This window comes from Arvicola amphibius, chromosome 2 (genome assembly GCF_903992535.2).
Source record: "Arvicola amphibius chromosome 2, mArvAmp1.2, whole genome shotgun sequence".
In the NCBI taxonomy this organism is placed as follows: domain Eukaryota; kingdom Metazoa; phylum Chordata; class Mammalia; order Rodentia; family Cricetidae; genus Arvicola; species Arvicola amphibius.
The window spans coordinates 20,732,535-20,759,753 of NC_052048.2; the positions used below are offsets into that span (position 1 = coordinate 20,732,535).

At 42.1% G+C, this 27,219-nt stretch overlaps 2 protein-coding genes across 2 annotated transcripts in view; both read left to right on the forward strand.

Annotated features, from left to right (window-relative positions):
- The window catches only part of LOC119807109 (ovostatin homolog), a 44,456-nt gene extending 33,424 nt beyond the window's left edge, over positions 1-11,032 (forward strand). Inside the window, exons 27-36 of the mRNA XM_042054513.1 lie at positions 2,201-2,275; positions 3,702-3,867; positions 4,600-4,811; positions 5,904-6,113; positions 7,312-7,436; positions 8,257-8,347; positions 8,667-8,735; positions 9,891-9,990; positions 10,621-10,685; positions 10,931-11,032. Of these exons, the coding sequence (XP_041910447.1) occupies positions 2,201-2,275; positions 3,702-3,867; positions 4,600-4,811; positions 5,904-6,113; positions 7,312-7,436; positions 8,257-8,347; positions 8,667-8,735; positions 9,891-9,990; positions 10,621-10,673 (1,101 nt within the window). The 3' untranslated portion in view covers positions 10,674-10,685; positions 10,931-11,032. The remainder of the gene's footprint in view (positions 1-2,200; positions 2,276-3,701; positions 3,868-4,599; positions 4,812-5,903; positions 6,114-7,311; positions 7,437-8,256; positions 8,348-8,666; positions 8,736-9,890; positions 9,991-10,620; positions 10,686-10,930) is intronic.
- Positions 11,033-22,017: 10,985 nt separating this feature from the next.
- The window catches only part of LOC119807786 (pregnancy zone protein-like), a 46,218-nt gene continuing 41,016 nt past the window's right edge, over positions 22,018-27,219 (forward strand). The window contains exons 1-4 of the mRNA XM_038319938.2: positions 22,018-22,177; positions 24,230-24,413; positions 25,403-25,556; positions 26,064-26,116. Coding sequence (XP_038175866.1) covers positions 22,095-22,177; positions 24,230-24,413; positions 25,403-25,556; positions 26,064-26,116 — 474 coding nt within the window. The 5' untranslated portion in view covers positions 22,018-22,094. The remainder of the gene's footprint in view (positions 22,178-24,229; positions 24,414-25,402; positions 25,557-26,063; positions 26,117-27,219) is intronic.

The window sequence follows — 27,219 nt, forward strand, 5'->3', positions numbered from 1 at the left end:
ATCATGGCCACAGGCTGGGAATGCGGCTCAGCTGGTAGTGTGTGTTAACCCAAAAACCCAGCTCTTGCCTCAAAAAGAATAGGAGATAACTTATTCTGAAGCCCAGCATGAGTGACCATGGTCCAGGAACACAGATTTAGGTAAACCCAAATTCCGTGTTCCAAGTTTGCAACAATTTGATTGAGTTTTTATGTAACAGAGTAAAGAAAGTCGTCACTCAGAAATCTTTTCAAATACATTGGTGGAAATGCTGGCGAGGTGGTCACAGCAAAGCAGGGAGACTGGGCCCCAGGACTCAGAGGACGTCTGAGAACACTCTTAGCGGTTCATTGGTGGCAGCTAGGGATTGGTTAAGTTCATATTCCAAAAGGGTTTTATCTCTTAGTCACAGGTTGTTAGGTAGGACACAGAGGTGATCAAGGAAAGGCTATGTAGGAGGTTAAAGATGGTTGAACTAGCTTCTGCAACATTCCGGCCTCCCCACGACCACTGACGGTTTATTTAATCAGTCACTCAGAAACCTTGTAGAAAGTTCAGTGACCGGTGTGACTTCCTTCAGGGAACTTCGTTCACAAATGCGTGCAGTGTGCATGAAGCCCTGGATTCAATCCCAAGTACCACACAAACCCTACCAGGCATGCACCATGCTTAATGGCAGATCCCTGTAATCACAGCACTTGAGAAGGAGAGGCAGGAGAGGCAGAAGTTCAAGGTTATCTTTGACTAACAAGTGCGCCATATGAGAACCTCCTTAAAAAATAAAAGTGAGGCATGGCAGCCCTCACCTTAAATATCAGCACTCAGGAGTCAGAGGCAGGGGAATCCCGTGAGAATGAGGCTAGTCTTACGTGCTAGGGAGCTCCTGGCCACCCCAGGCTACATAGTGAGACTGTGTAAAACAACACAGTCAAAATGAAAGCCAACCAAACTGCAACAACAGAAACTTCACAGTCTCTGGTTTAATGCTAATTTTCTCCAAGGATTTTTATGCACGATCAGGGTGCAGCCCATGTGTTTTTTTAATTCTTTTGTAATTTGCACTATACTCATATGTGAGTCCTGATAACTGTGTTGGCTAGTTTTATGTCAACTTGACCCAAGCTGGAGTCGTTTGGGAAGAGGGAACCTCAACTGAGAAAACACCCCCACTAGACTGGCCTGTGGGCAAGCCTGTGGTGCATCTTCTTAACCAGTGATTGATGTGGGAGGGCCCAGACCTTGGGGCTGATCCCACCCCAGGGCAAGTTTTGGGGAACAAACCAGTGAGTAGCTTTCTTCCATGGCCTCCGCTTCAGCCTGGAGTTCCTGCTCTGACTTCTGGAACTACATTCTGTGAGGTGAAATAAGCTCTTTCTTCCCCAAGCTGCTCTTGGTCACTGGCTTAGTTAGGGTTTCTATTGCTGAGAAGAGACACCATGACCACAGCAACTCTGATATAGGAAAACATTTAATTGAGGTGGCTTACAGTTCCAGAAGTTTAGTTCATTATCATCATGGCAGCGTGCAGGCAGACATGGTGCTGGGGAAGGAGCTGAGAGTTCTACACCTTGATCCACAGGCATCAGGAAGTGAACTGTCTACACTGAACATAACTTGAGCACAGAGACCTCCAAGCCCACCCCCACAGTGACACACACACTTCTTCCAACAAGACCACACATACTCCAACAAAGCCAGGCCTTTTTATAGTACCACTCCCTATGAGCTTTTGGGGACCAATTGCGTGTGAATGATGAAGTTGTGGTGCTCCCCACAGAGGCAGAGCCCTAAGTAAGACACCACTGTAACTGCCACTTGGGCAGGAGTTTCCATGAAATCTTTCATTTCTTTCTGTCTCACCCCATCGGCAACATGTTTCTTTGCTTTCTTCAAATTAATACAAAACAGCCATGTGAGCCATTGCTCAGAATTCAGGCCAAACACCAGGCCACATAATACTATACAGTTATGTACAACCAAGTAAGCTAAAAATTCTTATGTTTTATTTCACAATTTTATTGAGTGTTGATGGAAACTCACCCAGATAGCACGACTAACATTTCCCTAACTTAAAAACTACAGCTTAGCATGTTTTCGTGAATAGAAATTTTTGTTCAAGCATTTTTCCCCTGGTGAGTCTCCGTTCAGAAGCAGCTGCTCTTTCGTGTTCTGTGATCCTGTATGCTGCGATCCTGTATGGCTCACTCTCCCTCTGTTTCAGGACAGCGATGAAGAGGATGTTGCGCTCACTGCACACGTCGTTGGGGCGTTCCTTGAAGTTGGATTCGATTCCAGTGTATGAATTCCCATCATATCTGGCTTCACTTAATTGAATGAACCTTAGATAGAACCTGTTTTCCGAATGACTTGAAATTCTTAGACGGGAAAAGATACCAAAACAATTCACCCATTACCATCCTTTAAACCAGTGATGTTCAAAATTCTTTTGGTTCACCGGTAGGACTGAGGTTTGCCCAGGTTGGATACACTCATGAAAAAAAATTTCTTTTCATAAGGTCTCAGGTACTTATATGCTCCCTGACGGGAGCCATAAACTTCAGATTATGAACCTCTGCTGTGGCGGGCATAAGGGCGCACACCAGCATTCAGTGTTCATCAACTCAAGGCAAAAGATCATGGCATTTGAGGCCGGTCTTGTCTATGCAGCAAGACCCACAATCAAAAAACAAAGTCAGTTATCGCTGAAGAAGAATGCTCTCAGGGGAGCTGGAGAGATGGCTCAGCAGTTAAGAGCACTGACTGCTCTCCCAGAGGACCCGGGTTCAATTCCCACATGGCAGCTCACAGCTGTCTGAAAATGCAGTTCCACAAGCTCTGACACCTTCACACCAATGCACATAAAATAAATCATTAAAAAAAAAAAGAATGCTCTCAGGGAAGTTTGTTTTCAAGTCTCTGAAGCATTTTCAGAATGGTCTCAGTCCACAGACTGCTCATTTACCAAATCTGTCCCTAAAGAAGATACCGTGTGCTTTCAAGGTCATTAGTGTATCTTGAAACCAAACCTCTATTTAAAGCATGAGAATAAAACATTTTAGGTCTAAAAGACCTGTGTGTGATCTGGGGAGATGTCTCAGTTAGTAACGTATTTGCCTCACATGCATGAGAAGAATCTGAGTTCGGTTCCTAGAACCTGTTTATAGGTGCAGGCTAACATGGTGGCACATACCTGTAATCCTATGTCTGAGGAAACAGAGTGGAGGATCCGTGGTTCCCTCTGGCAAGGAAGGCTAATATAATTCCTGAGCCCCAGCCAAAGAGGGGCATTGTCCCAAATGAGGTAATTGGTGGTCTTCAAGTTGGCACCCAAATCCATCCACTGAGCACTGTGCCACATGCACATACACATGGATACACACCCATCCACACACATACAATTGTATGTTTTACGACATGGAAGAAGTTTATATTATAGGTAAAATATTAAAGCTCATTTTATGCATTAAACTTTGTTTCCCCCATACTAATAATAGTCCAAATTATTTTTCTGCTGCTTTAAAAATAGATTGTGCAGATATATATGATAGGTTCGTATATAAAATTAGAGTATATGAATTTATATGATAGATTTGTACACGTAATGTGTTTCGGAGATGTGTCGTATACATTGTAAAGTGCATTACAAGAGTGCTTAGCTTACGTATTCAGAAAACTCGTGCAATGTTCAGAGTGTCTTACAAGCATTTCTTCCTCCCCACCAGTTTCCTGCCCTCCGCAATGGTCTCTATTGTCTGGAGGAGGCATACGCAAAGGGCGTGACCAACAGCCACACTCAAGCTATCCTGGCTTACGTGTTTGCCTTGGCTGGAAGAGAACAGCAAGTAAAATCCTTACTCTCGATCCTGGATCAATCGGCTACAAAAATAAGTAAGTCTTACCACCATTTGCCTTTGCGAGGGGAGAAACTCCTAAAAACAAAGTGCAGATCTCACTGAAGGCTTGGATCAGAGCCCACCCTCCACCAACATGCTCCTGCTTCTCCTACAGAACACGTCAGCACCCGTGTCTTAAAGAGTATCAGATATTTAATCTCCCTCTTTCTCGTGTCCACTAATTTTTTTTTCTCAAACAAAGTAAAGGAAATTAAGCATGCCACAGACAATAACAATTACTCCTGAAACTGCTTGTGACCCCAAGGGGACACCATATTTATTTCCCAGAGTCTATATGGAAAATTGCCACAGACTGGCTAACTTAAACCTCAGAATGCTTTTTTTCTCTAGAGGGTAGAAGTCTAATATTTGAACAGCAGGAAGTGTGGGGACTTTGCCCTTTGCCCTCATGTGGTGTTTCCTCTGTGTGTGGACAGCCTTGGCGCCCTTTTGTAAGTCCATGTCTCCTCTTCTCATACTCACCATCAAACCGGACTGTGTGGCACCTTAGAAAACTCATTTTAGCTGTATCATCCCTCTAAAGAACCTATCCCAAAATCCTGTCACATTCTGAGCTCAAGGCTTCATGATATGAATTTAAAATTCAGGCCACAACAGGAATCCAAAGAACAGAACCTGTATCCTCTGGATGGATACCTTATAGGAGCTTGTTTTTAGGACTGTGAAAATTCTTTTTATAGAGACTGACTTCTCCCTGTTTTCTCAGATAGTGTGATATATTGGGAAAAAGAAGAGAAACGCCAAGCAGAAGGCTCTCCATCCTTCATTCCTCCGGCACTTTCTGGGGAGACTGAGATGACATGCTATGTGCTGTTGGCTGTCATTTCCCAGGTTACTCAGGACCTCGATTATGCTAGTAAGATTGTGCAGTGGCTTGCCCAGCGGATGAATTCTCATGGAGGCTTCTCTGCCACACAGGTAAATGTGTTTAATGCTGAAGATGCCAGTCTAGATGACAGCAATCATGGTCATAAAAACATAGATTCTGGGGTGGAGAATACTTGATATTCTTTTTAAAGATTTATTTTGCTTTATGTATAAGAATGTTTTGTATGCATGTGTGTGCACCACATGCATGCCTGATGGATTACCCTGATCTGGGGTTACAGATGGTTGTGAGCCACCATGTGGGTTCTGGGAATTGAACCTAGGTCCTCTACAAGAGCTACAGTGCCCTTAACATCCGAGCCATATCTCCAGTCCCCACATTTGATATTCTGAATCCATGAAACACATGGGCTCACCATTGTGTTTCAGACACTCTCGCAAGGAGACTTTATTTTTATAAAACTTTGATAAATAAGTTTTAAGAAATTTGATAAATAAATTTTAAGAAATTCAGGCTTTCTGTGTTTCTGTTGCACACTGGAAAGCAGAATGTAAGTCTAGAAGAGATTTTCTCTGTAAGAGCAGAGTCTTGATACAGTAGCTATCTGATGGCACAATGGTCAAACCATATGTCAGTGAAGAATAAAGATTTCCCTCTGCTTCTGTCTTCTTCACATCAGAGAAAGCAAAGGTTGGGGAACAGAAAACAAGAAAATAAATGGCCTTGAAGTAATGAAGGATTCCTTCCCTAGCAGGAAAAATTGAAAGTCAGGGGAATTTCATTTAACGAAGACAATGTCCCCTTCCCTCCTCCTTTAAGGCTGAGTCCCCATAAGATGGCAGGCTATTGAATTGCCAGAGACCCACCCTCTTCTGGCTTTTGTCCCTCTGTGAAGATGAGGAGACAGAGATGCAGTCATCACACTTAGCACACCTTCACTTTCTGATGAGATTTGTCGTGATTTTCAGCAGTGGGGATGATTATTTATTTTTAGAAAATTAAAAGCAAATTAAGGTTTGTTAAAGAATACGAATTGGCAACAACTCTCACCTGTGAACATTCTCTGTTGCCCGGGACATTGTTTCTTATCCCATCACCAGCTTCAGGAATGTTTGCAGAAACGGGCTGAAAGTCCCATAGTCAGCAGTGCCTGACCTTGCACCCACCCCTGTTCCATGCAGGACACCACAGTATGCCTTCTCGCCCTAACCCAATACATGAAGTTAACTGGCTCTAACTCTCAAAACACTGTCACATTGAGCACCGAAGACTCCGAGGAGGTTTTCCCTGTCAACAACGATAACCGCCTTCTGGTACAGCACTCAAAATTATCCACAGGGCACGGGCAATACGCGGTTGATGTAGAAGGAGAAGGCTGTGCGTTCATCCAGGTAACAGAAACCCTGCACAGAGGGAGAGCTGAGCTTGCCTGTGAGAGTTCAGACCACTGTTCAGTTACGTGTGAAGAGTCTTGTCATTTGACACTTTCTGTGATTATCTCTACTTCCCTCACGTTTTTATAATCAGTAGCAGAAAATGCAGGATATATTACACTGAGGTTATTTGCATTTTTATTAATTGCAATGTTAACACACAGGGACTAGAGAGCTGATGCAGTGATTAAGAGTACTGGCTACTCCTCTAGAGGACCTGGGTTTGATTCTCAGCACCCACATGGTAGTTGCAATGCCAGTTCCATGAGATCTGACGCCATCCTCTGGCCTCCTTGGGCACTGCACACATGAGAAGCATACACACAGGCAAAACACCCGTACACATAAAATAAAATAATTGTCTTTAAAAAAGTAATAAAGTTGGCATGGAGAGTAATAGGATTCATGATAGCATTTTCACGATGTTTTGTTGTCTGTCTTTCTCCCCTTTCATGTCACCTGCAGTGTCCTTTATCCCCTCCCAAATAAGAGCTCTGCTTTCCATTTCATGATTTCATGTCTAGCCTCTCTCTCTCTCTCTCTCTCTCTCTCTCTCTCTCTCTCTCTCTCTCTCTCTCTCTCCCTCTCCTCTCTCTCTCTCCCTCTCTCTCCATACAATGCATGCTCATACAAGCACAGATGTGCAAATTAAAGCTTTTTATAATTAAATTTGTTATTTGACAGTTTTGCATGAGCATAGCTGACAGCCGGAGTTTCTTGAGGAATGCCGCCAGTAAGAAGTGTTCTAGCCTAGTCAGATTACATCACCACGCTGTGTCTCATGTTCTAGCCTCGTCACATTACATCACCACGCTGTGTCTCATGTTCTAGCCTAGTCAGATTACATCACCACGCTGTGTCTCATGTTCTAGCCTAGTCACATTACATCACCACGCTGTGTCTCATGTTCTAGCCTCGTCAGATTACATCACCACGCTGTGTCTCGTGTTCCAGCCTCGTCACATTACATCACCATGCTATGTTTCCTGCTCCATCCTCATGAAATTACATCACCACGCTGTGTCTCATGGAAACTACACATAGTTTATCCTGGTTCCCTGATGACAATGACAGACAGCACACTGGTGGTGGAGCATAGACGACGGGTCCTTCAGCTCTTGCTACAGGGTGCTTTTCATGGTGTTCTCCTTTCTAGGCCACCCTCAGGTACAATGTGCCGCTTCCTAAGAAGGCATCGGGATTTTCTCTTTCCGTGGAAATGGAGGAAAGCAACTCTTCGGATGTATTCCAGACAAAGCTCAACCTCACAGTGGCCCTCGTGTAAGGGTGACATTTTGATATCCACTCCTGGGTTAGAGAATTATATCAAAGAATAATTTCACCTAGGACTGAAAAAAAGCAGGTTTGCGTGGTGGTGACTATGGTGAAGCACGTGTTGAAGGCTGATATTCTACCCCACAGGCGCGTCCTGTGTTGAAGGCTGATATTCTACCCCACAGGCGCGTCCTGTGTTGAAGGCTGATATTCTACCCCACAGGCACATCACGTGTTGAAGGCTGATATTCTACCCCACAGGCACATCACGTGTTGAAGGCTGATATTCTACCCCACAGGCGCGTCCTGTGTTGAAGGCTGATATTCTACCCCACAGGCACATCACATGTTGAAGGCTGATATTCTACCCCACAGGCACGTCACTGCCCTTTCAGAACCTGGTTTAGCAGCTAGACCTTCAGCAAGGTCTATACATGTATGGTTCACGCTCCTCAGGTATAACCCGTGAGCTGTTGCCTTGCTGACAGATAACAATGAGGAAGACCTCCTCTGGGGCTGGGCAGACCTAAGGCTGACAGGAACCTACCTAACATAAACAAGGACATTTTGTCTGACTTTGTGAGACTGAGGAGACTTTGCGTCCACAGACTTCATCATCTGCAGCAGCTAGTGTCGTGTTGTACACTGTGACTCGGTTGTGATTATTCTTTGACATTCGAGAATGAAGTTTTCCAGACCCTTCCCTTCCAACTTTTGCCAGATCTCCAGACCTGAGCTTATTGGTGCATCTGTCCACCCGCCATCCTTGCTGAGAGAGCTCATGTTTCTAAATCCATGTAGAAATGGGTTTGCTTTTTCATTTCAGGTATACGGGAGCTCACGAAAGCTCCGGTATGGTCCTTGTGGATGTGAAGATGCTGTCTGGGTTTACTCCTGTCCTCTCATCCATCGAGGAGATAAAGAGGAATGGCCCTGTTCCCTGGCACAGACATAATGAGAATGCATAAAAAAAAAAAAAAACCAAACTAAATAATGGAATTCTTCATCCGAGCATACTTCTTCAGATTCAAGGAATTCTGTTCCTACTCGGCAGCAGCATAGTCATTATGCCCATTGCTCAGCGTGTATTCTTTGCCCAGTTCCCTTGTATACTCACAGAAACCCTGCGGTACAAAGGACATTTTCCTAAATAGAAGGCACAGTGCTCGTTTCTAGAGGGGATTCTCGGGAATTCTAATGCCTGATGCTCATCCCTTCCTGTCAATCTCTTCAAAGCTTAAACACAATGGCCAAGTAATGAAGACAGACATAAAGAATGGCCACGTTCTTTTCTACTTGAAAAATGTAAGTCCAGCAACAATAATTTTTTCTTCATGCTTTGTTTCACGGCTTTGTTTTCTGAAGGGTGTTTGAAAGCTCTTTACTATAGATGTGTGTGGAAGAGCTTATTGTTTTAATGAGACACTGAATATAGTCAGTGTTCTGCCTCGCTAATCATATCGTTTATATTAACAAGCTATTTCGTGTAAGTCATGGTTACCTGACTAGATAGTTCTCATGTTTACAGGCATCTTCATTCCTTAATGCATGTAATGTAGTCATTTACAGACACGAATAATTAATTCTCCCACAGCTTGAACACCAATGAAGGATAACATGGCTATTGTTTAAACTGTGTATATCTAAGTGTATACTGTGACATTTTGATATACATATGCATTGAAAGTTGTTATAAACAAACTAACAATACTCACCATATAATTATCTTTCTAGTATAATATTTTCAAAATTTATTCTGAGTTTTGTACATGTATATGACATGTTTTGATCATAGTTACTCTTTATTCCCCGCACTTCCTCCCAGGAACCCCCCCACACACACACACACCCTCCCAGTTCTATGTCCTCTTTTTAATAACTCACTGGGTCTAATTAGTGCTACCCATATGCACACGGGTATGGAACCGTCCCCTGTTGCATGGTCAACCTACCAAAGACCACACCTCAGAAGGAAACTGACTCTCCCTGTCCTCACAGACTTCCACTGTTGATGCTGAAAGACATCCTCCTTCTAAAAGGTCCAATAATTTCCTGCTGTGCGCATACCACAGTTTCTGTCTCCATCAACACGGGTTATTTCGAGTTGTTTCTGTACCTTAGCTATTGTGACCAATGTTGAAGTGAGCATGTGCAGTGCCTTTTCAAGATAATAACATAATTTGTCTTGGATGCGTACTCACTAGTAGGCCTTCTGAATCATACAGTAGATCACAATTCTCTAACACACAGCTAAGCAGTGTGACTTAAGGGTTTACATGATTTAACATCAGCTGACTATCTTGCTATTTTTATTTTTATTTTATTTTGCTATTATATTAGATATTGGTGGGCTTTGCTTTCTGTTTTAATCAAGTAGATGATGTGCTTGTGGGTTAAGTTTCTCAGTGATTTCCTATTTTCAGACCTACTATGACTTGCTGATCATTTGTGTCTTCATAGGTTTCCAAGGCACCGGCCAGCTTCACCTTCTCTGTTGAGCAAACAAACATTGTGTCCAACATCCAGCCTGCCCCAGTCACGGTCTACAGTTACGAGAAAGGTAAGCAACCACTTCCCAGCCTTGAGCACGCTGTAGCTCACACTCTGAGCCACTGCATTCCCCCAAATCATCACTCTGTCTTCAAAAAGTGATCAAATGATGGTTATTATTATTATTATTATTATTATTATTATTATTATTACATGACGTGAGTTCTGACTATGCCAGTTCCCAGGGTATCCTAACACTTAAAATCTCTTTGGTGAATTGTGAAAAGACTCATCCTTAACTTGAAATATAAATGTTGCTAGCCTTCCAAGCCTTTTTCGTTGTTGTCGTTACCAAATCAAAGACTTACTATTGGATGCTGCTTCTATGGTTTTCACTTAAGAACTAAAGGGAAAATCATTATAGGAAAAACATAATGGATTATGTTTCAAAACCATGACATGTCCCTTGGAAGGTCAGCTCATGAAAATCCATCAAGGAGTCGATGAACAGTCTGTCCAATTTAATGCATTCCATCACATGATTTACTTTAGCAGAATATTTAAGACTTGATAAAATGCATGAGTGATTACTTCTCTTGAAAAATTATTGGAAAGATAATATTTAATGTCTTTGTATGGCCACAGTCTAATTACGCACTGTTGGAGATTTGAAAAGACAAATGCTTTTCTTATTTTTCAGATGAATACGCCCTTGATTCTTACAGCATCAACAGCATTTCGGATTCCCAATAAGACAGCAGAAAAGTAAGGACATTGTATTGACGCCTTCACAGCCTTGCATATGCTTCTTAAAGTGTCTCTTTTTATTAATAATTTAACATGTTATAAGTATATTTGCACACATACACATCAGCATGCATGTTATATTTACAGATTTGGGGATATATGTGTATATAAGGAGAAATATACACGTGTATATTTATTGTTTAAACTATGTCTTAAATCTCAGGAAACTATTTCTTTGAACAAACTGTTCTCTTGGTCACCAGCCTAACAGGGAGCCGTGACCAGACAACTGCCTGACATCCTGAAGAGTCTTCAATCACAGTGACTTCTTGACAGCTTCACTTCCTTTTTTCCCATTAAAGGACATCATTTCAAGTCTGAGGTCATTGTTTTCTATTTATTCTTCCTAGTTTTCATTATAGAAATCTCAGAGCTTTGTTTAAGTGTAACTAAATAATTTGTTTCATTCTTTCAACTTTAAACTCAAATTTGGGCGCCTAAACCATAACTAGAATCCTCCAAGACCAAAGAGGGAGAGAAATAGGTAGAAGTGGAGGCAGGGAGAGTAGGTTAAAGTTAACAAGGACTCTAAACTTGACACAGTAACACAGTCAATGGAACATTCTCAGGGAATGATCAGAAATCGGGGGAGGCAGGAAGCAGAAAAGAGCTCTGAATTAAGTGATAGATTCATTGAGTACAAGATTGAGAGGCTAAGTGAAGGGCATTTTGTCATTTTAAACCTGTTTTACTGCCTCAAGCCTAACACTTGTACCAGGAAAGCAATGCTATACTCTTTGGTCTGACTTAGTCTTCCTGCTGTGAATTTGAATTGAGGACAAAAGGGTGAGAAGAAGCTGGAGAAAATGATAGAAACGGAAAGTTTCTGCATCAACTTTCACATGGGCTTCTGGGTTTGCTAAGAATCTTTACAGGCAAGAGAAACTACCCAGTTTTCCACTTGTGCAGTTAAAGAATCTGGAACAAGATCTCCTAGACCAGTGGTTCTTCACCTTCCTAATACTGCGGCCCTTTAATACAGTTCCTCATGTTGTGGTGACCCCAACCATGAAATTACTTTCATTGTTACTTTGTAACATAACCGTTTGCTACTGTCGTGAATCATAATGTAAATACCTGTGTTTTCTTGATTTGTAAAGATTCTCTTTTCCTCTGGTTTTTGTTTGTTTTGTTTTGTTTTGTTTTTCAAGACAGGCTTTCTCTGTGTCGCTCTGACTGTCCTGGAACTTTCTCTGTAGACCAGGCTAAGCTCAAACTCAGAGATCCCCCTGCCTCTACCTCTCAAGTGCTGCAACTAAAGGCATGTGCCACCATGTCCAGCTAATATCTGTGTTTTCTGATAGACAACCTGTATGAAAGGGTAACAGTCACCCTCCAGGGGGCCATGACCCACAGGTTGAGAACAGTTTTCCTGCAAAATTTGAAAATATCCAGCGTTTGAGTGGCGAGATGTGCTTCCTCCTCGTATGGGTCCTCTGCTCAGGGTATCATGCTCACGGTCCCTATGCTCATTTAACCAGTTACCCTTGAGATTGATTGGAAAGACAAACAGTATGTTTAAAATATAATCAAACAATGTACGCAGACATAATAGATGAACATAATATAAGAACCAAGAAGGTGATAAATGTGGGAGCTGTAAAGACTAGAGAAGGGTCAGGGGATCCAGTACACGCTGCTGGGGACAGGAAAGATTGAAAGATGAGAGATGACTTTAAGGATAATCTCATGCAGCAGTGACATTTAAGCAAAGGCCTGAAGTATGAGAGAGAGCTCATGACATAAATGTCCCAGCAAGGTAAAAAAAAAAAAAAAAAAAAAAAAACAGACTCATAGAGATGTGCTGTGTGATCAGAAAGAGCAACTAAGTGTGAATAGAGCAACAGAGGAAATCAAGGATGGGCACCAGATGCCAGACCTGGTAGGGAACTGAGTCATTGCTGAGACTTTAGCTTTCTCTCCGTACGAAACTGCAACTCATTACAGGGTGTTAGGTAGCAGTACCTGACTGGTTGTTCTGATAGGATCACCTGACTAGAGTTAGTGAGGTCAACCTGTAGGAGCATCATAACAATTGGAGGGAATGTTACCTACACATTGTGTGTGTGTGTGTGTGTGTGTGTGTGTGCGTGTGTGTGTGTGTGTGAATATACCCAATATATATGAACAAATCTAGCCAAGAATATGAAAGACGTGTACAATGAAGCCTTGAGGACAGTGGACTCCATGGCATTTTCCTTCTCCAAATTAAACATTCTTCCAGTATACAAAGGACAGTGCATGAGCCTCTGGAGGGAAACAAAAGGTCACATATCCAAGAGAGTAAAAAGATTTACAAGGCCGCTACCCAACAGTACAAAAGGAATAAACAATTTCCAGGGGTGGAAAGCAAAGATGGTAAGAACACGCCTGCAGGTGGTGTAGAAAGCGCCAGAGATGCAGCTTTCAGCTGTTGTTACCATGGGGGTAGCCTTCCTGAAGATGTAGCTACTTTTGAACTATCCCTGCTCCCTCTAAGTAACCCCTCATCTGTGTCCCTGTTAGTAACCCCAATAAAATCTCTTTTGTGGTGGTGTCCCCGTACAGGCTAATATATTAGAAAACTTAGCAGGGAGTGGAACTCTTTGATAGAATTAAAAGGATTAAGACTCAAGGCCTTGTTGGAGGAAGTGTGTCACTGGGGGTAGCCTTTAAAGTTTTCAAAAGCCCACACCCCACCCAGATCAATCTCTCTGTGTCTGTCTGTCTGTATCTCTCTCTCTCTCTCTCTCTCTCTCTCTCTCTCTCTCTCTCTCTCTCTCTCTCTCTCTCTCTCTCTCTCTCTCTGTGGGTGTGTGTGTGTGTGTGTGTGTGTGTGTGTGTGTGCCTGTGGATTAGTATGTAGCTCTCTACTTTTCCAGTTTCATGTGTGCTGAGATGCTCCCTACCGTGTTGATAATGGACTAAGCCTCTGAAACTGTAAGCAAGCTCCCTGACTAAATGCTTTCCTTTTGTAAGAGTTGCTGTGGTCATGGTGTCTCTTCACAGCAATAAAACAGCGACTAACAAAATTTGGTACCAGTGACTGGATGGGGTATTGTTGTGACAAGCCTGACCCTGCTGTTTGATGGGGGGAAATGGAAGACTGTGGGACTAACAGACTAGAAAAGTGGTTGGAAGCTTTAAGTGAGATTTAATGGGTCATCCTACTAGGAGGATGGAAGACAGTGCTGAGCATAGTCTGAACTGTGGGGGTCCAGCTCAAGAGGTTTCACAAAACGGTAGATATTAGTAAGTGACCTAGAAACTGCTCTTGTGCTATTTTGCTGAAGAATATGCCTGTTTTCTGCCTCTGCCCCCAAAAATCTGCCTGAGGTTAAATGGAAGAGTTTTAGATTACTTGTGTACAAGGAGATTTCAAGACAGCCAAATACTGACTGTGTCGTGTGGTTATTAGTAATTCATCTGATGCTGATCTATAATAAAAAGGAGAAAATTGGACAAAGAGAAATACAAGCTGTACAATTTGAGAAGAAAAAGGAGCACCAGGAAATGTAATAAAGTTAAGTTCAGTGCTCAAAAAGATAAAAAATTTCAAGAAAAGCCTGATGCTAAATGAAGTAAAGGGAGCGGTGACCTCAGAGCAAGACCAAGCTAATCTTCCAACTTGTGAAAACAAAATAAAACTTAAGCAATGAAGGAAACCATTGTTTCTGCTGCTGAGATGAAACACCATGCCCAAAGCAACGTAGGGGGAAAAGAGTTCATTTCCCTTACACTTCCACCTTACTATTCCTCATCGAAGGAAATCAGAAGGGAACTCAAACAGGACAGGAACCTAGAGGACAGTGGACTAAACCCCTGAAACCATAAGCAAGTCCCCAATAAATGCTTGCTTTTATAAGAGTTGCCTTGATCACGGCGTCTCCTCACAGCAACTGAAGAGTGACTAAGACAGCATTGGTTACCAAATTGGACATTACTACAGACATTACTTTGGTCTGTCACAGGCTCCTGTCTGGGATAAGTAGATAGATCTATGTTGTGTCTCCCCGGGAAAAGTATGTCCCACAACACACTGCAAAAAATAACTGAAGAAAATTCAGGAGGAGGAAAGTATTAGAAGCTACTGAGGACTAGCCTCAGCACTCCCTTAGGGTTCCGAACAGGACTTCTATAACAAACAAAAACAGGCTTGGGAATGAGAACTGAGGGGGAAAAAACCTGACTCAATCACATTTTGCCTGTATGTTTATTTCTTGGGGGAAGATGCAAAAAAAGAGAGAAAAGGAAGAAGCATAGGAGCATAAGGTATAATGCAAAGGGCAAAGCATCAGGCATAAGGGTAAAGCTAAGGGTAAGATGTGACCTCCACAAGGCTTTCAGTTTATATAGGCATACAGACAAGTTAGCAGTCCCATAGGTGGTAACAATAGCATCAAGCATGCATTTTCACAGAGTCACAGGAAACCCGTGGATCTGGTAAGGAGACACCTTATGTCTCAGAGGAGGCGTGGTTGGGAACACAGCACAGGTAGCTATATTAATCTGTGGACTTGATTTGCATTAGCATCTAACTGATTGAATTAAAAGGAATAGCTTCTGGGAACCTTGTTTTTGACTCCAACAGAGTGCCCAGATGAGAATTTTTCTGTCTGAAACAAGTTTTAGCGACTCAGGCCTTTTTCCTGTATAAACAGTTAATTTCCTGAGCTATATGTTCTTATGTTAGTTGAAACCAAGGTGACAAGTAAATACAAAATATTAGTAGCCTGCGAAGTCAGAGCAGAAGACCAGTAGATTCCACCCTCCTGAGGCTGCTGTTAGAGCAGACATATTGCCTCCTGTATGAGGTGCCTTTCTTGTCAGTGACTACTGTCAATAAAGAAAATCTGTGGGGAACTATAGAGAGATTGTGGCTGTGAGAACAAGAACTTGACTGAATCCTTTTCACACCATGGCTTCATGGTGTGGGGCAGGTATCTGGTTGCCCTACAGGAAAAGTTGGATTTATACACTGCAGGGATACTATAGAAAGGAGAAATGCCATGATTTCACAGATTTTTTTTTAGAGAATTGACGGTGACTTATCCAAAGAACAGGTGTGCCTGTAGCTCTGCAAAAATGAGTTACTCCAGGCGGAGTGTATGTATACACTTCCCGTGGATAGTCCAGTAGAGCTGTCAGCTGTCCATTTACTGTATAATGCTTGTGGGCTCACCATAGGAAAGACCTCCCACGATCACAGATCAGTAGAATTACTCTTGTATAAATGACCATGCCACTAAAAGCAATCTACACATGTAGTGTGATCCCCATCAAAATTCCAATGCAACTCTTCATAGAAATTCAATAAAATAATCTTGAACTTAAGATAGAAGCACAAAAGCCCAGGATAGTCAAAACAACCCTGAACAACAACAAAGCTGGTCAAAATTTCACCATCCTAGATTTCAGGTTACACTACTATACTATAATAATTAAGACAGCATGTGATAGTATAAAAATTGACACATACCTAGGTTTGGTAGCTCACACTTTTAATCTCAGCACTCAGGAGGCAGAGACGGGAGGTCTCTGTGAGTTCAAGACCAGTCTGTTCTATAGAGCCAGTTCCAGGACAGCCAAGGAAAAGCACAAGGAAAGCTCATCTAAAAAAAAAAAAAAAAAAAAAAAAAAAGAACACATTGATCAATGGAATAGGATTACAATCTGACATAATCACATAATCATACACTTCCGCAGACCCCTTATTTTTGTCAAAAAGGCCAACAGCACACAATGAAGAAAAGACAGAACCTTCCACAGATGATGCTGATCACACTGGATAACTATGTGTAGGAAAATGAAACTAGATCTTTATATCTCATCCTGCACAAAACTCAATTCCACATGGACCAAAACCTCAGCATAGACCTGGAACCCTAATTGTAATTAACACAGAAGAAAGCAGGAACCACATTTGAAATCACTGGCACAGGAAAGGACTTCCTGAACAAGACCCTGGCGATGTAGACATTCAGACCAACACCTGATAAATGGCACCTTGTAGAAGGAAACGGCGGGGCTGCGACCCGCCACCCGGCCGCCGGCTAGCTTTATACCCGAAATAATTACACAGAAACTGTATTCATTTAAATACTGCCTGGCCCATTATCTGTAGCCTCTTATTGGTTAATTCTCACATCTTCCTTTAACCCATATTTAGTAGTCCGTGTAGCACCACGAGGTGTGGCTTACCAGGAGAGATCTTAACCTGCGTCCATCTCAGAGAGGAGAATCATGGCGACTCACTATGGTGACTGCCTGAATCGTCTCCCCAACTCTCCCAGAATTCTGTTCTGTCTACTCCACCTACCTAATTTTCTGTCTCTTAAAGGGCCAAGGCAGTTTTCTTTATTAATTAACCAGTGAAAGTAACATAGACAGATAACTCTCCTCCATCATTTCCTCTTTTTCTGTTTAAACAAAATAGGGCCAAGGCAGTATCTTTATTAATAATGAAAGTAACACATAGACACTCCTCCATCAGCACCTAATGAAACTAAATGTTTCTGAAAAGAAAAGGTCACCAATATTTAAGTGAAGAGGCAACCAACCAAATGGGGAGAAATTTTACCAGCTATGTATCTGGGAGTTTCCATCCAGGACATGCAACAAACCCAAAAATCTAAACACCAAGAAAACAACAACCCAATTTAAAATTATGACATGGAACTAAACATAAAGTTCTGAAAAGATGAAATAAAAATAGCTGAGAAACTTTTTTTCCAAGTTCAATATCCTTAGCCATTAGAGAAATGCAGACTAACGTTGAGATTTCATCTTAACACCGTTAGATGATGAATTTTCTACAAGGGCATTTTTAATCGTGTGTGTTGGGGTCAAGGAATGCCATGAAGTCTTGAAAAAAAAAAAAACGGAATGGATGAATCCTGATTCCCTTGACAACCCCGAGTTGATCTCTGAATGCTAACACACCATGTGACATAAAGTCTTTGCAAAAGAAAATAGCACGCTCCTTATGTCCTGTTCGTCTTTCTTCCTCCCTCCCAGGAGCATACCCTGTGGGATGAAGGGTGGAAATTACACTGCATAATCTTCTTGTTTTTCCACTAGGTTCTCCGCCAGAGCAAGGTTCACAATGGAAGAAAACACACCAAGTTATTGTGCTGGACGAGTTAAGAAAAAGATTGTCCCCACTTCTGTTTTTCCTTAAAAATCGTTGTTTGTAGTGCTGTGTACTTATGAGTTTCAGTTTATGTCTCAAAATACCAGTAACTGAAAATGCAGCTCCCCCAGTGCACACTAACATGCGGAGGCCACTTTCATTCTCAGGCCACTCAATTGCTCAACACTCTGCAAACACCTGCCTCACGAACTGACATTGGTTCAGAACTATGTCCAAAGGGTAATGATGTTTTCCACAGTCATTTTAAGTAGTTTTATCCTGGTAGTTTAAAAGATTTGTTGTTTAATTAACGTGCCAAAATTCAGCGCAGCGAAGACATCAGCTCCTCTAACTCTTGTTGGTGTAAATATTTATTCAGCCATAATTTTGCTTTTTAGTCATTGCCGTTAAAGCTTTGGTGGTTAGTAGAATATGAATTTGTCAGTCTTCATGAATGTGTAATAGTTGTTGGAATGCCAAAGGGTTTGTCATTTTACATATTTTATGGAGTCGGACAAACGCCGTAATGCACATGCAGGGGTCAGAGCACAGCATCAAGGGGTACTTACTTGTCTCCTACCATGGGAGTCCTGAGGCTCAAACTTGAGTTACCACACTCGGGCACAGGTGCCTTGACCCTGCTGAGCCATCTCATGGGCTCCACAGGCTTATGTTTGACATCTGGCAAAAGTCTGCCATTCAGATTCAACTTTGGCCTCAGTCTATTTCAACACCATTTCTGGAATCCTTGAAATTCTGGATGATCAATAATCTTATGGTTGTTGCAGCCATCACTGCCCTACGGCTGACCCTAGGCATGACTTGGGCGTTGTTGTATGTGAAGCCCCTCTTCCCAGGGTCACATGTATTTCAGATGTGCCCCAGAGTAAAGACCTTCCTTCTGGCTTCAATCTACACCAACATTTGTGTAAACTCTTAGAATCAAGGACTCTTCAGCTTGTCTTAAGCTTCAAACACCTGTTTCACTCAAATTTATTTCTGGTACGAGACAACGATGACACTAGAAACTAGCTCTTCTGGCTCATTCTGGAATTTTTTATATTCACGTGTAAATGACCATTTTTGGTTTAAAATCCTCTTTTGGCTTTTCCTCACACTCCACTCTCTGCCGGGAGCTGCACAGTAGTAAGAGAGAGCATGGGAGAAAACTGAAGGGGAGCACGTCTCACATTCTGCAGACAGTGGCTCTCCAGCCTGATCACTCAGCCTCGCACTGAGAAGTGCAAGAATATCCTAAATACAGGAGTTCATTCAAGAAAAACTAATTTAACAAGCACTGAGCTGCGGTCGAGGTTTTATATATGTGTAATGGGCTAAGTGTAGAGCATGGTTCTGATCAAATAAAAGCATCCCATGGAATACTGTATCAACAAAAGTCTTGTTGCATCAAAAACTAAACAAGGTGATATTTTAATTTATTCAGATTTGCTAAACACATTGGGTTCAAAACTGTGTCTTTAATTAAAAAGGTGATAGTCGGTAGTCATCCCTAAGTCCTAGTGAGCCTTTGAATGAGAGTTCTAGGAACTTGGTGTAAAAATGACTCAAAAGAGAGATTTCTAAACTCCTATAGCTGACTGATGTACAATATCTGTTGTTTTGAGCTTGTCTGGTTATTTTAGGGTACTGGTCGAATACGCGTTCACTTACAGCACAGAGCCATACTCTCAAAAGAATGAATGTACAGGTAATACATCTACTAAATTAAAATTTAAAATTAGTTTTAATGAAGATCATAATATGATCTCTGTCTCCCAAACTTGGAATTAAATGATGAAATGGCTTTGTTGAAAAGGCCCCTCTCCCTTTTCTATCTCTTTTTAGAACAAGTTTTCTTATTGCTTCTATCTATCTACACAACAGGAAATAAAATAGAAAAAGACAGGTGAAGAATAGACAATCAAAATTTGTGTCAAACTAGCAATAATCAATATCCACCCAAAGATACACAATCTCATCAAGGGAGCTAAATGTAGTATACATTTAATTTTATTAAAAAAACAATTTTCCAACAAACTTTTCTCCTGACCCTCCTAGAGCCTCACACATGACAGGAAACACAAGGTCACTGAGTAATATTTCAGTTCTTTTTTTTTTTATTTGAGCGATGATCTCACTTTGTTCCCCTGGCTGGCCTAGAACTCACTGTATAAACCAACCTGGTCTTGAGCTGGGGAGTAAATCCCACGCCTCTGCCACACGAGTGCTGGCATTATAGCCATGTGCCACACCCCACCTTTCCCCAGCCTGCTCTCTACTTCTTATTTTGAGTCAGGGTCAACAAATTTCTCAGGCTGGGCTTAAACTCACTCCTGCTCCCAGGCTAGCCTTGAAGTTATATCTTTCTGCCTCAGTCTCATGAGTACCAGGGGCACAGACATGCATCATAATAGCCAGCAAAATAGACAAAACTTCAATCTTGTGGTGACCGTATATTAATTTCCTTATTTTCGTAGCTCTGTAAAGTAGATCAACCAGTCCTATCTTGGAAAACAAAGAGAACAATGAATCAATACTGATGAAAATGTTTTATTTCATCCGTGAAAAATTCAATATGAATACTTATCAAATAGAAATTATTCCCTTATAGAATAATCAATCTTTATTTCTTTGATGTTTGGTGATTTATTAAATATGTACATATGGCTTAGGTCCAGCTGAACTGTCATTTTCTTTATAATAAACAAAGATAAGAAGAACCATAAAAAAATAAAAGTCAAACTTCTACACATTGGAGGGAGGGCTGGGGAGGTAGTTCAGTCAATAAAATGTTTCCCATGTAAGCATAAGGACCTAAGTTTGTATTCCAGCATTCATTCACATAAAAAACCAGGCATAGAGGTGTGCACCTGTGTTCATCCACATAAAAGGCCACGTGTGGAGGTATGCACCTGTGTTCGTTCACATAAAGAACCAGGCGTGGAGGTGTGCACCTGTGTTCATCCACATAAAAAACCAGGTGTGGAGGTATGCACCTGTGTTCGTTCATATAAAAAAAACAGGCATGGAGGTGTGCACCTGTGTTCATTCATTCACATAAAAGGCTAGGCGTGGAGGCATGCACCTGTATTCATTCACATAAAAGGCTAAGCATAGAAGTGTGCACCTGTGTTCATTCATTCACATAAAAGGCCAGGCGTGGAGGCATGCACCTGTATTCATTCACATAAAAGGCCAAACATGGAAGTGTGCACCTGTGTTCATTCATTCACATAAAAGGCCAGGCGTGGAGGTATGCACCTGTGTTCATTCACACAAACGGCCAGGTGTGGAGGTGTGCATCTGTGTTCATTCACATTAAAGGCCAGGTGTGGAGGTGTGCACCTGTGTTCATTCACATTAAAGGCCAGGTGTAGAGGTGTTCACCTGTGTTCATTCACATAAAAGGCCAAGTGTGGAGGTATGCACCTGTGTTCCTAGCCCTATGAGGCAGAGATGGAATGTTCACAGCAGCTTACTGGCCAGCCAGTGTATCCAATTGGTGAGCTCTTGGATCAGTGAGAGATGGCTGCTTCAAAAATTAAGATGGGGAGCTGTTGGGAAGCTACCTGATGACATCTTCTGAACTCCACACTTACATGCGTCCTCAGACACACACCCATGTAATGTCAGACTTTCGCTGGGGAAGCCCGACACAAACATCTATTCACCCCAGAATAGGAAGCAATGACAGAACAAAGTCATGATTCTACCAAGGCTTTGTTTATTTTAATTTCTTAAAAAAGAAAAAGGGGAAAAAAGACACTGAAACACATACCTCTAAGCTTACCTTATCTAACATTCTGAGGTAAATTTCATTTATTATGTCATTTGAAAGAAGGCATTGCTCCCTGAATTACCAAGAGCAAATTGATATTATATATTAGTACTCATTGTCCTTTTTTTAAAAAAAAGTGTCAGTCATATTGATTGATTTCATCAAACTTTGTGATTTATTTTATTTTTTTAATTGTTTAAAGTGCTGAGTATTAGTCTGAGTTGCTGGCAACCTTTAGGCACAATTTTTCAAATTTTACGGTAACTTCAAAAAGTCAATAAAAGAATAGAGATGGTACTGGAAATTATCTGGAATTGATTTTTTAACAGTGAAGTAGTTAATATGTTACAAAAATAAGTGGTTGGTAGTTTACTTTCATTGCCCATCAGGTAAAATAAAAACCAGTGGCTCTGGACAACGATCAGAGTTCAAGGGGCCGAGGGCTCGGAACCAGTCTCCGCTTCTGGCCCTCTCCACCATGAGGGGAAACCAGCAGCTCACACTGCTCTCATTTTTACTGTTCCTGCTTCTTCCCAGAGATGCCGCAGCTACTGCAAAACCGTAAGCAATTCTTACTTCAGAAAATCCTTCCTTCCTACCGTGTTATCTCTTTCCTGGCTTCCTATGCAGTTTTCTATTGTCAAAGAATTTGGAGGGACCAGTAAGTTGTCATGGGTCATGTAGAAGATCTACTCCAGTTCTAGAAACCTCAGATATATGGGGCAGTAATCTTGTCAAACAACACCAGATAAAAATATAGAATTTCTACCAAAAAACGGATAAACTGTTTGTCACAGTGGTTCTCAACCTTCCTAATGCTGCAACCCTTTAATACAGTTCCTTTAATACAGTTCCTCATGTTGTGCTGACCCCCAACCATAAAATTATTTTTATTGCTATTTCATAACTGTAATTTTGCTTTGTTATGAATTGTAATATAAATATCTGATATGCGGGATATCTGACAAGTGACCCCTGTGAAAGGGTTGTTCAGTCCCTCAAAGGGGTCACAACCGACCGGTTGAGAACCACTGGTCTATCAATTCATAAATGCCCTGCCGTGTCCTGGTATTGGGAAGTAGCTCAGTGTCTCTGTTTCCATAAGTTGAGGGGGGCACCCAAGGCAAATGGATGAGAGACTGCGTGCGTCCCTTCTTTGAATCCTTCAGAAAACATAGAGGCTGCAGTAGATTTTAGAAAACATTAACAAAATTCAGACCCTTCCTGAAACATCTCACAATATGGAAAAGGAGATATGGTACTCAAGAAAAAGAAAGAAAGAAGTAAAGAGATAGCCCCAAAGAGAAACAGCCATTGCAGAGGCCCACGAAGAAAAGCTTAGATTTCATAGGGCCGACGCAGGAAAGGGATCTTTGGCAAGTTTGGCAAGTTCTTATGAGATAAAAATTTCCAGGACAGACAGACACTCAGGAGGTGAGAAGCAGTGTGAAATATGCAACCTTGCGGAGCGGGGCACGTTGCCTGACCGTGAACAGCATGGACGTGCTGGGAAAGGCGTGTTCTCTGCTTAGCAGTGTCTGGGGATGTTTGCTGATTACCTCAGCAGACTGTTGGCTTACATCACCAGACAGTGAGGGGAAGGAGGGAGCTTAGGTTGCTTCTTAAGCTGGATTGAAAGCAATTCAGCTTTTCCATATGTGGCGTGTTAGTTTCTAGTGCTTTCTGGGTGAGAGATTTGTGGTACTCGTATGGAGCCTGAGGCCACAGGCAGTTGGGTTTTTAAGGCTTCCAGTGATGAATCACTTATTAGTTCATGGTTTGGAAATTTGGAATTTTCAACCAAAATATATGATAGCTGTCACATCAGATGGTGTGTGTGTGTGTGTGTGTGTGTGTGTGTGTGTGTGTGTGTGTGTGAATGCATAGATCAGGAACATCTATCCACCCCAGATAGAGAATCAACAATAGACCAGAGTAGACCACCTTGGTCAACTTGGTCAACTTGGTCAACCAAAGCATTTACTGGGGATACCTACAGGAATATGAGTCAGGGATTGCCTATGGGAGCATGGATGATTCAAAGGCAACTACAGAACCAAAACCACCTGGGCACTGATTCATGAAAGTCACACCCCTGGAGCTCTCTGAGTGACTTGCAGGTAGTTCTACTAATAGAAGAGTCTCCTACAGGGAGCTTAACTGGTCCAGGAATATCTTAGAGAATTGACTCTAAGATATTCCTCTCTCCTCTCCATCAGTTGTTCACTGCTTCTGTAACCATGGAAAGATGTCATCAATCCTGTTAGTCTCAGCTCTCCAGAGCTCATAAGATTTACTTCTTGAGTCTCAAGTTCCTCTCTGCCCCCACTCCAGGAAGGAATGTTCCAATTTGGAGGAAATTGCTACACAGCAATAACTTGAATTGATCTCCCAAAGTCTCTAATATTAAATGTTGATATTAAACATTCTGTGGATGAACATTTCCTGAAAGCCAGAGAATCACGTCAGTATTTAATCTGGGATTTTTATGGTGACCTCTGGGGAGCCCAATCTTGCTGAAACCTATTACTGATGGCAATATGAAATACTAGGGAAAAAAACCACAGGAATGACATTCTTTTAATCCTTCATGCTTAATCCTCTTCCCCACAGACAATATGTGGTGCTGGTCCCATCACAGCTCGACGCAGGAGTTCCTGAAAAGGCCTGTGTCAACCTCCAGCACCTGAACGAGACTGTGACACTCGACATAATTCTACAGTATGAAAAGCAGGCCACAAACCTCCTCACAGGCCAGACGGTAGAGAAGGATTCCTTCTACTGCAGCCCTTTTACGGTCAGTGTCCTTCCCGGGATGTGTGGTACTGGCAGAGAAAGAGTAATCGAGTTGAACGTTATGTTCTCATCTATCAAAAAGAAAAATATCTTAAGGAAAATGTAACTTAAATTTCTTTTTATGAAACTTACAAACAGATCTAATGAAGTGCTTGAAAGGTTACCATAGCTATAGGAAAGATTTAATTTTACCTTAAAATGCCTTCTGAGGTAAATACTCTTTATACTTTTACAGATAGAAGTATTGAGATTCTTCTCTTAAGATTTATTTTCACAAGCCGGGTGGTGGTGGTGGTGCATACCTTTAATCCCAGCACTCGGGAAGCAGAAGCAGGTGAATTTCTGTGAGTTCAAAGCCAGCCTGATCTACACAGCGAGTTCCAGGACAGACTCCAAAGCTACACAGGGAAACCCTGTCTCAATAAAACCAAAAAGAGAAAAAAGAAAAAGATTTATTTCACTTTCCATGTCTCTGTGTATGTGCACATGAGTGCAGGTAACCACCGAAGACAGGAGGGGACACCCTAGAGCTAGAGCTGTGGACAGTGGTGAGCCTCATGACATGGATGTGGGACCCTAATTCCTCTGCAAGGGCAGTGTGTGCTTTTAACTGCCGAGCCATCCTCAGAGGTCTTAAATACAGACTCATAAAAGCCAAGTTACTCATGTAAGACAGATGGCTGATAATGGCCTTGGAAGGTGGAATGTGATAATTATTTTTAATACCAAGACTTCGCTTTGAAAATGAAGACACCATCTGTTTCATTGTGGTGGCTGCACTGAAGGATGTCCCGCTGTTTCCCCTCTCCACCTAAGTAGTGAATTGCTAACATCACGTGACACAATCGTAGCAGGCTCTGGATGTAACAGGAAATTGAGTCCTTGACATTCCCTTGCCAGTTCTCAGGGTTTCAGGCGGAAAACAGACCCTGTAAAAGCTGAGCGCTCGGACGCGGGTATGAGCACACTCTTCACATTTCTGCCTTGCAGATCTCCAGTCTGCCAGCATCCTCAGCGTTCATTATTGTGCAGATAAAGGGGCCGACCCAGAACTTCACAAGGATAAGGCCAATGCAGATAAGAAAAGCAGAGAACGTAGCCTTTGTCCAGACAGACAAGCCCATATACAAACCAGGACAAACAGGTATAAGGAATTAACTGAGCAAGGACAACTGTGGGGCTGTGGGTGGGCGGTATTCTTTGTGACTAAGCCGCAGTCATGGCACCTCTGGTCCTAGGTTCCCACTGTGCGGGGCTGGGGGACAGACAGAGACTGTGTGCTCGTTTCCCACCCCCCACACCCAACACAGAAGCTGTATTAATTACAACGCTGTTTGGTCAATAGCTTAGGCATATTTCTAGCCAACTCTTATATCTTAAATTAACCCATTTCTATTAATCTGTGAATCACCCTGAGGGTGTGGCCTACTAGTAAGCTTCTGACTGGCAGCTAGCGTCCTTCTCCTTCAGCAGTTACAGGGCATCTGACTCCACCTACTTTCTCTATATATCTCTGTTTGGATTTCCTGCCTGGCTTCATTCTACTAAGCCATTGGCCAAAACAGCTTTTTAATAACCAATGGTAATAAAACATATTCATAGCATACAGAGGGGAACCAGTGGAGTCTCACAGAGAAAATCTCTGTTTCAGTGAAATTCCGTGTTGTCTCTGTGGACACCAGCTTTCACCCGCTGAATGAAACGGTGAGTCTCCTTTTGGTGGGTGAATTCAAATGAGAAAAATATGTAAACACTTAAGTCTCATTCATTAAAAAAATAATAACCTGAAATCATGAAAGAGATACTAAGTCTACCACAGACGATTGCCCGAGCATACCCATGCCAGAAGCCTATGCAGTGGTGGCATCCATGCCGTTCACCAACTGCTTTCTTAAAGATAAAGCACTCAAAAACAAGCAGCCATGGTGATGTATGCTCCTAGTCCCAGAATATGGGAAACTGAGTTGAAGGATCACAAGGCCCTGGCCTGCCTGGACCACACAGTAAGATGTTGTCTAATAGATAGATAGATAGATAGATAGATAGATAGATAGATAGATAGATAGATAGATAGATAGATAGATAGATAAAAAGATATTCAGTCGGAAATGTCCTCTTAAGAGATTACAGCCACTCCAAAAGTGCATCCGGTTTCTCTTAAGCAAATATCATTTGCAAAACAATAGTATATTTATTATTCAGCTCTTTCACCCAGCTAGATTTCCTCAATCAGCTGTCATAAAAGGAAAGTTGTGACTTCTTAAGACATTTATGTTCTACACTCAGGAGGCAGAGGCAGGCAGATTTCTGTGAGTTCGAGGCCAGCCTGGTCTATAGAGTGAGTTCCAGGACAGCCGGGGCTACACAGAGAAATCCTGTTTCAAAAAATGAGAGAGAGAGAGAGAGAGAGAGAGAGAGAGAGAGAGAGAGAGAGAGAGAGAGAGAGAGAGAGATTGATTTATGTCCCAAACCAAACATGTAAAAAGCTACAGATCAAACAGGGGATCTCTCCTAGCTCTGACAAGAGAAACAGAGACTTAGCTCCTCTGTGTCACAATTGCCTCTGACATCCGTGAATATGGGGGCAGCATAATTGGACTTTGGTGGTGAAAAGAGAAAGGAAGAGGAAGACCTGAAACTGGGTGGGTAGGGAAGAGGGCACGGATCTGGGAGGAGAGGGGTGTGTATGAATATGGTCAGAACACACTGTACGAAATTCTGAAAGAACTCATCGGAAAGGACAAGTGACAGGACAAGGAAATAAATCATGGCATGAGAAAGGAGCAGTAAGTTCAGTAAACTTTTTA